At 43.4% G+C, this 14838-nt stretch overlaps 1 protein-coding gene across 4 annotated transcripts in view; it reads right to left on the minus strand.

The window, feature by feature from the left end:
- The window catches only part of kdm4b (lysine (K)-specific demethylase 4B), a 555684-nt gene that overhangs the window by 344595 nt on the left and 196251 nt on the right, over positions 1–14838 (minus strand). For all 4 annotated transcript variants that reach the window (XM_070859945.1, XM_070859943.1, XM_070859944.1 and 1 more), the window contains one exon: positions 2507–2556. In XM_070859945.1, the coding sequence (XP_070716046.1) occupies positions 2507–2556 (50 nt within the window). The remainder of the gene's footprint in view (positions 1–2506; positions 2557–14838) is intronic.

A 14838-nucleotide genomic window follows, 5' to 3' on the forward strand; every position in this document is an offset into this window, starting at 1 on the left:
CAATTACATCTGCCACAATGGCCACCCCCTACTGTCTGTCTGATGCATTTGCTTTTAATGCTATTAACAGTCTGTTTAAATGCCCTCAACAATACAGCTCACCATCTTGAATGATTAGCGCAGATAATAGGGTACGCAATTATTCCTCTGTACTACACAATGTTGTGTTAAATCGTTTTCCAAACAGTTTTAAACTTCGTTATTAATATTCTACATTAATCACAGAGAATTTGAGAAACTCCGTAAACCGCGAGTTTGCACCTAATAAAACAGTGCCAGATTTATTTAAAAGATGAAAGTGAATAAAATAAGTTGCCAACTGTGTTATCCAATTAATTCAATACTGTTCCCCCGGGCTCATCTCTGCATGAAGAATTTTGCATTAAGGACAAATTCAACCAAGCAGCTGAGGCATAACTGAGAAATAGCCGTACAGTCTCTGGTTCCTTCATGAGTAATGTCTGGGTCAGATTATATTCAGAGTGAACATCAGTTTTTTTCAGACCCACATTTGGATACCTCAAATAGGACTTAAAAGAACTTGCATTTATATAGTGTCTTTCCCGAAGTGCTTTACAACCAATGAAGTACTTGTGAGGTGCAGTCACCGCTGTAATGTAGGAAAATGTTTGTTTTTTTTGCACAGAAAAAAATTCCCACAAATAGCAGAGACACAGATAATCAAAAAATATGTTTTAATGATGTGGGTTGAAGGATAAATATTGGGCAGGACACAAAGGAGAACTCTCTTGCTCTTCTTCAAGCAGTGCCATGGGATCTTTTACATCCACCTGAGATTTGATAGAAGTTATATATTTACAATATAATAAAAGTCTTAGTCATAATGCACACTTCCTGTGACTGCGACATTTATTTCCTGAAATATGCTCCCCACTTTGTTATAAAACATCTTCAAATGAACACCGCCATGGGAGAACTGTTAGCAGTTAGTTGAAGATTATGATCCGGATTTTGTAATGATAATGATGGTGAAGCCATCATTGTGTTCCTCCACAAGTTTTGCTACACTGGTATCCCGCTGAGAGACTCGGCACTAAAATATATGTAAGGCATGAAGTTGCGGTACTTACCCACTAACCATGTCAGGAAAAGTCAGGGCTTGTCCATTCAAACGTAAGTGAATTTTTAACGGTGTTATATGTCTTAATTACTACCAAACAACTTCTCTGGCACTGAAAATTAACGTTCACAAGTGTGGGGTCTAATTCCTTCCAATTTTAAATATTGAAGATTTCGAAAAAAAATTAACATTCTATTTTTATTTTATATTTTTCTCTCTTATCTCTCTCTTAGTCCCATCTTTCTTTCCTTCTCTTTATTTTGCTTTATGTACATGATTTTACATTGAATTAAATATTCTAATTTACACTTCCTGGTTTAGACTCTGCGTGACTCAGTACGGATTCTTCAATCTGATTGGTTGAGGAGACATGCCATTCCTTGCCCTGGTCACACAAGTGCTAGATCCCCTGTAGAGGGTGCTATGCTGAATCAGATGGCCGATGACAGTATGCTGCCGTTCAAATGTCTCCGGCCGCAGTAAGTAAAATGAACAGCAAGCCTACATGTATTTGAGCCAATGCTGCGTTTCAATATGCTGATCAGAAAGCAATAGGATTTGGATTCACACACACGGTTTTCTACATGATAAATCCCCATTATCGAACATGTTGTCATGGGGAAGGCAGAGAGATATCAAGCCCTTCCCAAAGGGAGTGTGGAGTAAATGAGAATCACCTGAGCCACTTTTAGGCTGCATTTACAGTATTTTCACTCTGGAGTTCTGATTGCAAATTTACACTTCAACTTTTAAAAGTGTTGGTTTCATCGACAATACAGTCACAATCCAATGTATTCTTACACAGAGAAACTAGTACAAGAGCAGTATAGACAAACAAACGTGCATGATATTCAGATTAAATGTTAAGAGTATTTGACAGTACTAACCCTATGGAATTATTGTCTGAGTAAATATGCTTTTGCTTTTAAAACTAATCACTTCATTATTGAGACATTTATCAACTGGTTGGGCACTATACTGTAATGGGCACAAAACATGGGTCTGATGTCAATGTGACTTGGCAGCATCACCTGTTGCAATATGTTAGTACAGAGTACATGTCAACTGAATGTCACAATTAGTATAATTATGTATATTGATTTCAACAAGAAAACGTTAAGTTTTCAGAAGGATAATATACCTGCATTAAATAACTACATTAAGTTTTGTGAGGCACTGCAGCTTTAAAGAGCAGTACTCTGATCGTATCCAGTATTTATCACTGCGATTTAGCTGTATTATTACTTCTTGCTTCGTGTGTTACCACTGTCTTGTCCATTATGTGTTATGTTTAGCTCTAGGAACACTTCCAAGGATACAAGATGCACCATTGCAGATATATATTTATAAACTATGAAATTATTTTGAGAAAAAAATAATTTGCTATTCATTTCTTGATGCGAAAACAACATTTTGCATGCTTACCTTTAGCCAGCCGCTCCAGCCTTTTCCCATGTTCTGGGGGTATTGCATACCTGCAGTAAATAGAAACACATCAAATTAGCCTATTTAAATTACAGCACATTATAAAAATACAAGTGGTTCAGCAGCTCCGGCAATAAGCATTGGCCTTTCAAGCACAGGCTTGAGTTTGTCGGTGGCCTTGAGGCAAATTTCACCAGTGTTAGACCAGATTGCTGCACAAAGTTCAACACTGATCCTCAATGATCTGCTGTATACTTGAGAAATTATGGCATAGCCCATTAAAATATGTTTTTCTTCTTCCAATTTTCTTCACTTAATGCAGTATCTCACACTCGGGTACAGTTCCACCATTGCGTTTGTCCAAGTGTCACCCAAGCTCGATATTAACAGCAGTGATTCACAGTGCAACTAAGAGGAGACACCCTGGACAGTTTTTCCCTCCATAGCATGAGGCCATGGTCAATTCTGGGGCCTGCACTGGCACCCCTGGCTGAGATAAGTGGAACAAAGCAGAGACTAGCACATGATGTACACATGTCTTATCCACACGGTGCAGTTATCCACTGAGCCAGCAGGAATTGGCCTCCTACTAACTGTGAACTGCAGCACTTGGAGACAATATATAAAGATGACTAAGTAACTGCCTTGATAATTTATCAAAAAGTAGATGACCAAGTAGGCAATTGACTAGGGCATCTTTGATTACATGACACTCCACTCATAAGGAATGGAAAGTCTTTATAAGCTCGCGAAAAACAGAATGTATATTGCAATGCGTGGTCTGGAAAGCACTGGCATAAATCTTCCATAATCTCCACACCAGAGAGGACATTAATATTAAACTTGCTTTTAACATAGCATTTAAATTGAATAGGTCATGGCTTACAGAGAGATATGATAAATATCTCCACTTGCAAAGCTAAATTATATGGCACAACTCACTCGAGTTATTTGCTGAACTTCAGTTCTGCAGATACTGATTATCTCTTGCTTGTAGCTGTCATATACTCACTACATAATGTATTAGTTTCACAAGTGCAAAAAAGAATGAAAGTTAATAGAAATAGAGCAAGTCAAATGAATTTGACAATCACTTTCAAATTGAATTCTGCACTTTTGGCCATATTACCACTTCATTCCCCAAGTGATTACACCCCAAATACCCTTCATAAGCTGGTCAGATCCTGCAAAGTGCTAACCTTTCTAATGGAAATAATACCAATTAAAATATTATTTTCAAAGAACATGACTTGTTGGGTTATAAGTATGGAGAACTCGATGTTTACCCGACCAAATTCAAATAAAATAACTGACTTTATTGAAGGACAGAGAATCCAAATTCCTTTGAGAAACTGATACGATTAACAGATCACATCCAATCATTTGTGGAATCCTGATATAGCTAAAACATGCACTTTACTAGAATTAGGTTTACGGTCCAAAGATCATACTGTCGGTGACAACCAACTCTTCTCCTTGGTTCCACTTGAGCTTCCATTTGTTACTGTACGATGATTTAGATGCCTCTTGGGGAGGGGGCAGGATGTAAAGTTGCTTTTATACTGAGGGATTCCAGACTGGTTCCTGGTGTCACACTGCTAAAAACCTAATCCCTTATCACTCCAAAAAAAAGGAGCCTCTGGGTAAGGGAACTGGATTTTGCAGTGTATATGTCAGAGGTCAGCTAACAGGCACAAATCTCTGACCTAAACAATTGCCAGTATAAAAGCAGCTGAAGACGTTCAAAGACAGATTGCAATAAACCCAAATACATCAGGCTGATCCTCTCAAGTGCCAAGGCTGCTGTGAATGCGGATAAATTATGTCCTTGCATCAGAAAAATAGAATGTGCCTCTCAGGCAAAAGCAGAAATAATTAAATGAATTTAAAATTCAGTTGAAAGTACCATGGGACATGCCATCAGTATAGCAATGTTACAATACCTGTATTTTGAAAATATACACTATTTGTGATCCAACCAGGGCTTTGTACAGCTGCAGCATAACTCCTACCACCCCACCGCCCCCCCCCCCACATTCTAGGCCTCTAGATAAGGCGGCCAGAATTCCATTAGCCGTTTTAATTATTTTCTGTACCCGTCTGACATTTCTTTGGACTGCCACTGTTTCTAACTTTTCACCATTTGGATGACCTCACACTTGCCTATATTAAAATCCTTTTTGCCACAGTTTTTCCCCATTCGCTTAATCTATTCATTTATTTTTATGCTTCCATCGACACTGCTTATAACTTGGAAAACTTGGATACATGGGCTTTCTATCCCATTATCTAATTCATTAAAAAATACGGTGAATGGTTGAGGCCTCAAAAAAGATCCTGCTAGACACCACTAGTCACATCCTGCCAATGCGAGTACCTGCCCATCATCCTTACTCTCTATCTCCTGCCACTCAGTCAGTTTCCTAACTAGGTCAATAGTTTTTGCCTTCAATTCAATGAGCTTCAACTTTAGTTAACAGTCTCTCAAGAGGGACTTCATCAAATGCCTTCTGGAAGTCCACATAAATAACATCCATATACATTCCCCTGTCCACTAATTCAAATCAGGCTCAATAGGCAGTACCTATCCATTACAAATCCATGTTGGCTCTCTCTGATCAGCTGAAAATTTTCAAGTTGTTCAGTCATCTTATCCTTAATGATAGACTCTAGTAATTTCCTGACAACAGATGCTAGCCTAACTCGTCTATAATTCTCTGGTCTCTCTCGCTCATCATTCTTAAATAATAGAGTGACATGCACAATTTTCTAAGCCAAAGGAATGTTTCATTCACTGAGACACTTTGGAAGATTATAGATAGGTCAGTTGCAGTGTTCTCACCTACTTCCTTTAAAACCCTGGGGTGGAAACCATCTGGTCGTGGGGATTTGTCACTCTTTAGTGTTATTATTTTCTTAAATAATCGAAAATAGGTGCAGGAGTAGGTCATTCGGCCCTTCGAGCCTGCACCATCATTTCCAGGGGATTTGTAGGATCTTGAGGAGACATCGTTGGTGATATTTTTCCAGCGACTTGAGGTGTCTACTGTACATGGTCCATGTCTCTGAGCCATACAGGAGGGGGGGTATTACTACAGCCCTGTAGACCATGAGCTTGGTGGCAGTTTTGTGGGCCTGGTCTTCGAACACTCTTTTCCTCAGGCGGCCGAAGGCAGCACACCAACATACCTTTTATATCCATCTATCCCTATCTATATAGAAACATAGAAACAGAAAATAGGTGCAGGAGTCGGCCATTCGGCCCTTCTAGCCTGCACCGCCATTCAATGAGTTCATGGCTGAACATTCAACTTCAGTACCCCATTCCTGCTTTCTCGCCATACCCCATATACTCGTATCCCTATCTGATTAGCCACCCCTCACATTCATCCACATCCTAATGCGATCATAGCAAATAGCAAATAAACACACAATGAGGCCACTTGGCTTTGGCACCCCACTCCATCATAGTCTCCCTCAACAGATGTAACCCATCTATTCCTCGCACTCATTCCATCACTCTCACTCAGCCTTCTCTTTCCCGCCTGCAGGAAAAGAGAGCCCACGATAAAAGGGAGAGGGAGAGAACTGAAGGTGCCCCTCTATCATTTGCCACCCTCAACAACAGTGGAGGCTGCGTTTATAAGTATCAGGGGTCGCCAAGCACCTCGAGGTGGGAGATAAGAGAAAGGGGGACATCTCAGCAACCTGGTGACAGAATTACATATCATACAGCTACTTGATCCACCTTGCTGCAGAAATCGACTTTCCGCCAATGGGGTCTATTAAGCCCGCCCTATTAAATGGCATAGGTCTGATGATGTCCCCCATGATGTATTTCCAGCGGAGCTGTCCCCTCCCACACCCACTGTCCAGGAGAAAGAGGATGGTGATTCCTCAGAGGAGACTTCAACCTCTGAGGGCGCAGCATCAGACACAAGCACACCCAGCACCAGCACAAATAAACACCTCGGTGGGTCCCATGGGAGAGAGTAGTGTTGTCACCTGGTGTGTCACAACTCACAAGAGCAGATAGTAGAAACAGGGACAGCAGTGGAGACTCATAGTCGAGGTGGGGGGTGGGGGGGTGCAGGACGCTCCCAGCTCAGCTGAGCTTCGAGGGGCCATTCAGAAAGAGGGCAATCCTTTTTTTTTTTTAATATTCATTCCTGGAATGTGGGCGTTGCTCGAAGGGCCAGCATTTATTGCTCATTTCCAGTTGCCCTTAAGAAGGTGTTAGTGAGCTACCTTCTTGAACCGCTGCAGTCTTTGTGGTGAAGATACTCCCACAGTGCAGTTAGGAAGAGAGTTCCAGGACTTTGATCCAGTGATGATGAAGGAACGGCGATATATTTCCAAGTCAGGATGGTGTATAACTTGGAGAGCTTGCAGGTTCCCGTGCGCCTGCTGCTCTTGTCCTTCTAGGTGGTAGAGGTCGCAGGTTTAGGAGGTGCTACGGAAGTGCATAGAAACATAGAAAATAGGTGCAGGATTAGGCCATTCGGCCCTTCGAGCCTGCACCACCATTCAATATGATCATGGTTGATCATGCAACTTCAGTACCCCAGTCCTGCTTTCTCTCCATACCCCTTGATCCTTTTAGCCGTAAGGGTCACATCTAATACCCTTTTGAATATATCTAACGAACTAGCCTCAACAACTTTCTGTGGTAGAGAATTCCACAGGTTCACAATTCTCTGAGTGAAGACGTTGCTCCTCATCTCGGTCCTAAATGGTTTACCCCTTATCCTTAGACTGTGACCCCTGGTTCTGGACTTCCCCAACATCGGGAACATTCTTCCTGCATCTAACCTGTCCAATCCCGTCAGAATTTTATATGTTTCTATGAGATCCCCTCTCACTCTTCTAAATTCCAGTGAATATAAGCCTAGTCGATCCAATCTTTCTTCATATGTCAGTCCTGCCATCCCAGGAATCAGTCTGGTGAACCTTCGCTGCACTCCTTCAATAACAAGAATGTCCTTCCTCAGATTAGGAGACCAAAACTGTACACAATATTCAAGGTGTGGCCTCACCAAGGCGCTGTACAACTGCAGTAAGACCTCCCTGCTCCTATACTCAAATCCTCTCGCTATGAAGGGCAACATGCCATTTGCCTTCTTCACCCCCTGATGTACCTGCATGCCAACTTTCAATGATTGATGTACCATGACACCCAGGTCTCGTTGCACCTCCCCTTTTCCTAATCTGTCACCATTCAGATAATATTCTGCCTTCCTGTTTTTGCCACCAAAGTGGATAACCTCACATTTATCTACATTATACTGCATCTGCATGCATTTGCCCACTCACCTAACCTGTCCAAGTCATCCTGCAGCCTCTCAGCATCCTCCTCACAGCTCACAATGCCACCCAGCTTAGTGTCATCTGCAAACTTGGAGATATTACATTCAATTCCTTCCTCTAAATCATTAATGTATATTGTAAATAGCTGGGGTCCTAGCACTGAACCTTGCAGTACCCCACTAGTCACTGCCTGCCATTCTGAAAATGACCCATTTATTCCTATTCTTTGCTTCCTGTCTGCCAACCAGTTCTCTATCCATGCCAATATATTACCCCCAATACCATGTGCTTTAATTTTGCACACTAATCTCTTGGTGGGACCTTGTCAAAAGCCTTTTGAAAGTCCAAATACACCACATCCACTGGTTCTCCCTTGTCCACTCTACTAGTTACACCCTCAAAAAATTCTAAAAGATTTGTCAAGCATGATTTCCCTTTCATAAATCCATGCTGACTTGGACCGATCCTGTCACTGCTTTCCAAATGCGCTGCTATTACAACTTTAGTAATTGATTCCAACATTTTCCCCACTGCCAATGTCAGGCTAACCAGTCTATAATTCCCTTGTTATGTATTTAACCCCTTGTAACTTTGTAACCTGCATCACACCTGTCCACCAGAGGGCCTACCTGTTGGAGTCCCAAGAGATCCCAACATCCCTTGGGAGTGCAGTACATAAGCAGGCCACCCAGGAGGCACCTGCTCTCTGGAACAATAAAGGAGCTAAGGTCACGCTTGCTCATTACACGCAGTACTCGGTCTGACCATTTATGATGGGTATAACATCCCTGTTTTATCTCACTCCTTTTTTAAAAAGTGGTGTTGCATTAGCTACCCTTCAATCCATAGGAACTGATCCAGCGCCTATAGAATGTTGGAAAATGACCACCAATGCATCCACTATTACTCGGGCCACTTCCTTAAGTACTCTGGGATGCAGACTATCAGGCCCTGGGGATTTATCGGCCTTCAATCCCATCAATTTCCCGAACCAATAAGGATTTTCTTCAGTTCCTCCTTCTCGCCAGACCTTCTGTCCCCTATTATTTTCAGGAGGTTATTTGTGTCTTTCTTCGTGAAGACAGAACCAAAGTATTTGTTCAATTGATCTGCCATTTCCTTGTTCCCCGTTATGAATTCACCTGATTCTGACTGCAAGGGACCTACATTAGTCTTCACTAATCTTTTTCTCTTCACATATCTATAAAAGTTTTTGCAGTCAGTTTTTATGCTCCTTGCAAGCTTACTCTTGTACTCTATTTTCCCCCTCCTAATTAAACCCTTAGTCTTGGAGATGGTACACACTGCAGCCACAGTGTGCCAGTGGTGGATGGAGAGAATGTTTAAAGTGGTGAATGGTGTGCCAATCAAGTGGGCTGCTTTATCCTGGATAGTGTTGAGTTTGGAGCTGCAGGCATCCAGGCAAGTGGAAAGTATTCCATCACATTCCTGACTTGTGCCTTGTAGATGGTGGGAAGGTTTTGGGGAGTCAGGAGGCGAGACACTCACGGCAGAATACCCAGCCTCTAACCTGCTCTTGTATCCACAGTATGTGTGTGGCTGATCCAGTTAAGTTTTTGGTCAATGGTGACTCCCAGGATGTTGATGGTGGGAGAGTTGGCGATGGTAATGCCATTGAAGGGGCGGTTCGATCCGGAAGGTGCAGGAGGAATTGCAGGGGACTTGGACAGGTTTTGCGGCCGCAAAGTCTGCAAATGTTCAGAGAATGGAAGAGTCCATCACCAACATGAGCAGCACCATGTCGCAGGCAATGGCGACTGTTGGCTCTTCCATGGAAAGAATGGCCACCTGTATGGAGCAACTAATGCGCCACTCACATGAGCACATGCCATCTATGGAGAATAGATGGCAGAGGTTCATAGATCTCCTCTTTAGGAGGGAGGTCAGTGCAGACGTGGGTCTTCATGGCCCACTAATGTGCAGCAAGGTGCTCTCCAGCTCCTTGCTAGCAGGGAAGTGTAGGTGACTCATGAGAGGGATGACGGTGCGAGGGGACATGGAAGTATAGGCTCCTCTCAAAGCGCTTACACTTCTCGCCACCCCCTCAGTCAGAGCCCCAGGAGGAGCAGACTTTGGCGGGGCCATCACGGGTTCCAAAACCCAGAGGACGTCAATCAAGAGGGTCGAAGCAGTCGCAGCAGGGAAGTGAGCAGGCTGCCTCTACCTCTGCTAAAGCCACAGGGGTAGCACCTCGTAGGAGCATACGCAAGAGAAAGATGACACACAAGTAGATTCACAAGAGTAGCCACTTGGGTGTTTTATTCAATGTTAATGTCAAGTTTCCATTATGATCTCAACCATAAAAATCTTTATTTTCACCACTTTCTGGTCTTGGACAAATTTGTGTGCACCTTTGGAAGTGACTTATTGAGTTGCAATGAATGGTGAGACATAACGGTACCTCCAGCAATGGTGGTCAGTGTGAAAGGAATGGCTTGGTCATTGTAGGAATCCTTTATGGTGTTAGCATGGGATGGTGCCAACCTGGCACAGCAGGTGGCAGCCAAATGGGTGTAATGCGTGAAGTAAATCTGGCCATGATGAGGCCATCCCTGGCAGCAATGTGCTCGGGTGCTGGTGCCATCTGTACCGCCGGTTCCGCCAGCTCCTTCTCATCCTCCAGCTGATGATGCTCCTCTTCATCCTCTGAAGAGGCTGTGCATGAGGAGCAGGGCGCAGCAGGCCACGGTGATGCGGGAGACCTTGGCTGGTGCGTACTGAAAGGGTCCTCCAGATCTGTCAAGGCATCTGAAGCACATTTTGAGCATGCCTATTATCTGCTCTATGACACATCTGGTGGAAATGTGGCTTTCATTACATTTCTCCTCGGCCTCTGTACTTGGCCACCTCAAAAAATGTCATAATTCACGTCTTCAGTGGTTAGCCTTGGTCTCCAAGCAGCCAGCGGAAAATCTGTTTGGAGAAATGAAAAGTGGACTGGCGCAGGACGAAAGAGTCATGGCAACTGCCTGGGAATCTGACGCACACATGCATAATGATTTTCTTATGGTTGCAGACCAGCTGCACACTGAGGGAGTGGAAGCTCTTGCGGTTCACAAGCACTCCTGGGTGATGATGGGAGGACTTGATGGCCACGTGTGCAGTTGATGATGCCCTGCCCCGTGGGAAGCAGCCAAAGTGGCAAAGCCGAGCACCCGCTCAGTAACACTGGCTTCATCAGTAGCAAAGTTGATATAATTGGCTGACTTGTCCAACAGGGCATCGGTGACCTGTGTGATGCATCTGTGGGCGGCTGACTGAGAGATGCCACAAATGTCTGCTGCAGATCCCTGGAATGAGCCCAAGGCGAAGAAGTTGAGAGCACTGGTGACTTTGACAGCCACTGGTAAGGTGTGTCCACTCGCTCCACTCCTCTGGGCTGAAGGTCTTGCTCCAGCAATCTGCAAATGTCTGCGACCACCTGGCTCGATTGCCTGAGCCTCCTGTGGCACTGCTGCTCAGTAATGTTGAGGAAGCTCATCCTCTGCCTGTATACCCTATGTTGGGGGTACACCTCCGGCACGGTACAGCCCTGCGCTGATGCCCTCGGTCCTGTGCAGCATCAGGTGGTTGAGAAGGTTGGAGGTGGTGATGCTGGTGTGCCTGGTACTGCTGGTGTTGGGTCTCATCGTGGTTTGATTCTGAGGACTAAGGTGACACAGTATAAATGGCACCCATGCTGCTGGAATAGATGGAATGGATCAATGGCCACTAAACCCCACCTCAGGTTGACAGCTTCGTGAATCCAGTGGTCATGCAGGGAAATTTGAAAGTTAGGTTAAAAAAGGCGCTTAAAGGTCTGACAGCAGCTGATTATCATTTAAATTGGGTCGCCCGCCTCTGCCGTGCGGGTCGCTGCTGCACCAGCAAACATGCTCGAGGGAAAGTTGCATGGGGGCAGGATGACAGCAGGTTCCCGACCCACTTCAACTCATTTCAAATTTCCCACCAGACCTGCCTTTGATTGCGCCCGCACGGACCCCAGAAAATTCCAGTCGTAATATTTGGTATTGTAGCATTTCCCAGAGGTCGAACAGAAAAGCGTGTTACTGTTTTTAGTTTAATGGATATGTCATGAACTCTGACCCAATCTCAGAAAACAGAAAGACCGGTTCATTAAATGTAAAAGATAAGCAGTATCAATAGACAATTCAGCAGCTTACACTATTTTTGTTGATCTTTTAATTCATGCTTCCTCCTCAGGTACAAAAACAAAAAAAAGACTTTGCATTTCACTAACTTCCCTGATAACGCTAGACTTGAACCAAAGTCCACAACATAGAACTTAGATATGGGATCTCATCCAGCTATCATGGACTTTTGGCATGTTACTTCCAACCAGACGGGATGATTAAGATATCTCTCTCTGGCTGGGCACTCTCAGTAAATCAAACAGGTTACTTGAGTTTAAGTCTTTCATTTATTTTCAAAGAATCAAAATGGTGATTACACAAATAAATACAGCTTACTACCTGGATATAGTTTGATAAAAAGGGTGACCCAATCTTGTTGGAAAATGTTAAAACATAACAAACAAGCAGAATAACCAATATATCCAATGAAAGAGCATGTAGGTATGACATAAGCATTGATATGTACAGTTAATTCCAGTACTTGCTAGGAATGGAAGAAAAAAAAGTTATTTTAATATCCTAGAAAGAGAGACAGTGCTTTTTTCCCCCATTCAAAAACATGCTTTATTATAATCCTGAGTAAGATAAAAGGGACACTTTGGCCAATAGGTCACTAGGCCGAGTCTTTAAAACATTTAAATTCAATTAGTTGTGTTGATCCTATAGACCAATTAGGGGTTATCCAAAGATAAATGTGTATTGTTTGCACTCATAAATGCACTGTTACCACAAATGCACATCTTGAGAATGGAGTTAAAAGGAAGCAATTTGTCTTCGTAATGCAAGCGTGCTCACTTTCAGATTTTGGAGAAGAATGACACATTGGCATCTTCTGGAAGCAGGCGGACACACAGGCGAGCAAGAAACAGAAGGGGGGGGGGGGGGGGGGGAAAGAGTGCTTTCTAGAAAGTGAGAAAAAAAGTGCATGCAAGACAGCGAACGAGCACATGATGGGAAGCACAAGAGCACATGCGCAAGAGAGCGACAGACAAAGAATGTACGAGAGAGACGAGAGAAAGGATAGAGGGCGTAAAAGGGGAGTACAATCGGATGAACGCAAGACAGAGGTATATACTCCTGCTCGGCTTTTTTGCCCCAAGGAAGTAGCAGCTCCAGGGCCACTGATGAGGAGGACGAACCTGTACAGGTGGGATTGTCAAGACTATCTGCTGAAAAGCAGAAGCCCATATACCCATGACAGAAAACATCTGCCCAATGTATAAACTGACACTTGGGTTTTTGGAGCCCACATATTCAATACAGACATCAAAAAGTATCTCCTACTTTCTTAGGATATGACTGATACTAATTTGCCTGGTTGCAATTCTCTTCCACTTCTATCCTGCAATGGATATATTAATACTCTTCTCGTATGTACTCCACATCACCGGAAAGAAATATACTTTTCCATTAAAAGTGGCGATGAATTCCTGCTCTTGGCGACTTTACAGATAGCCAAATGCCTATTACACGAACGATTGTGCTTTTCTGGGACAGGTGGAAAATGTGAGTAACTAATGTTTCAGTTATCTAAAGCTTTTTTTTTTTTAAATGAAAAAAAGTGTAAAATAAATTATCTGGAAAAATCATAAATCTGCATGTCACTTAATTGAAACCCAAGAGCTAGAATAGAACTCGAGTACTTATCTATTGCACAATTTGCATTCACAGACATAGGGCTAGACTTTCCCCAAGCCCTTCACCGCCCAGAAACACCGCTAAGGTTCTGCAATTAACGCCGGCGAAAATTTCCATTAATAAGGTAAGAAATACCGCCTGGCGAGAAAATGAATCTTGCACCAAGATTCTCGGTGGTTTCTCAGCAGTTAAAGCTGAAACTAGGGAAAACGGGCAGTTCTTACCTGAATGGACGGCAAGCATTTACAATTTAGTCTGAGGCTGCGGTTGGGCCTAGGGAGGAGGGAAAACTTAAAAAATATTTTTTTAGCTTAAAGGTAATTGCCGTTTTAGAATTTTAAAAATAAAAAAAATCCTTTAACTTACCTTTCTTTGCGGGGTACTCACCTACTGCCCTGTTTCAGGCTGCTTCACATGGGCGGTTCCCTCATTGATCTGTATGGGCCTCCATTGAGGCCAAACTTCGATCCTGGCGCTTTTCTCGGCAGTCACGTAGGCGCACGTGGGCGGTTTGCTCCCCGGTGGTCTTTTCGAAGTGTGGGTGGTTCTATTTAAAAGGGAGGAAACTTTCGCCGGGCGGTTTCTCTTCCAAAAACAGCCATACCACCGATGAAAATGAAGGCCAAAGTCTCCCCCATTGTGACTAGACACTGCACAGGCATAAACGCAATACATTCACTCATAACATCTTGTGAGGAAGGACCAGCAACTATTGGTCCCTTCCTCCCAAGTGACAAACATTAAAAATAAGATCAACTCCACTACTTTCTGCCAGACTCCAGATTACCATGGCCCTATCCCTCACAGCTAGACTGGAAGGAAACAAACTGCTCACCTTACTGAGAAGTCTCCAGGTGGATTTGGTTTTTACGTGACCTTGAAAAGAGATTGAGACTTGCACAAACATTTGCCGACAATACTGTTCTAAAACTAAATCGCACCACACATTTCTTTCCTTTTATGAAATCCCCAAAAGGTGAAATCTAACAAATGTACTCTCTGCTGCTTTTCGACAAGAGCTTCTTCCCTCCAAGCCAAACATCATTCCCATCGGACAGACAAGCACTGGCGCCCGGGCCTTTGCCAGTCCCACTCACTATCCCTAGAATGAGCAATGACCCAAGGTGTTTTTCTGGGGAAGCACCTTGCACCTACAACCAAGATCAGATCTCAACATGTGGGGAAGTACAGGCAGAACTACACCACCAAGCGACTCAAACATTCAATTTCCAG

The sequence above is a fragment of the Pristiophorus japonicus genome, chromosome 18 (genome assembly GCF_044704955.1).
Source record: "Pristiophorus japonicus isolate sPriJap1 chromosome 18, sPriJap1.hap1, whole genome shotgun sequence".
NCBI lineage: Eukaryota > Metazoa > Chordata > Chondrichthyes > Pristiophoridae > Pristiophorus > Pristiophorus japonicus.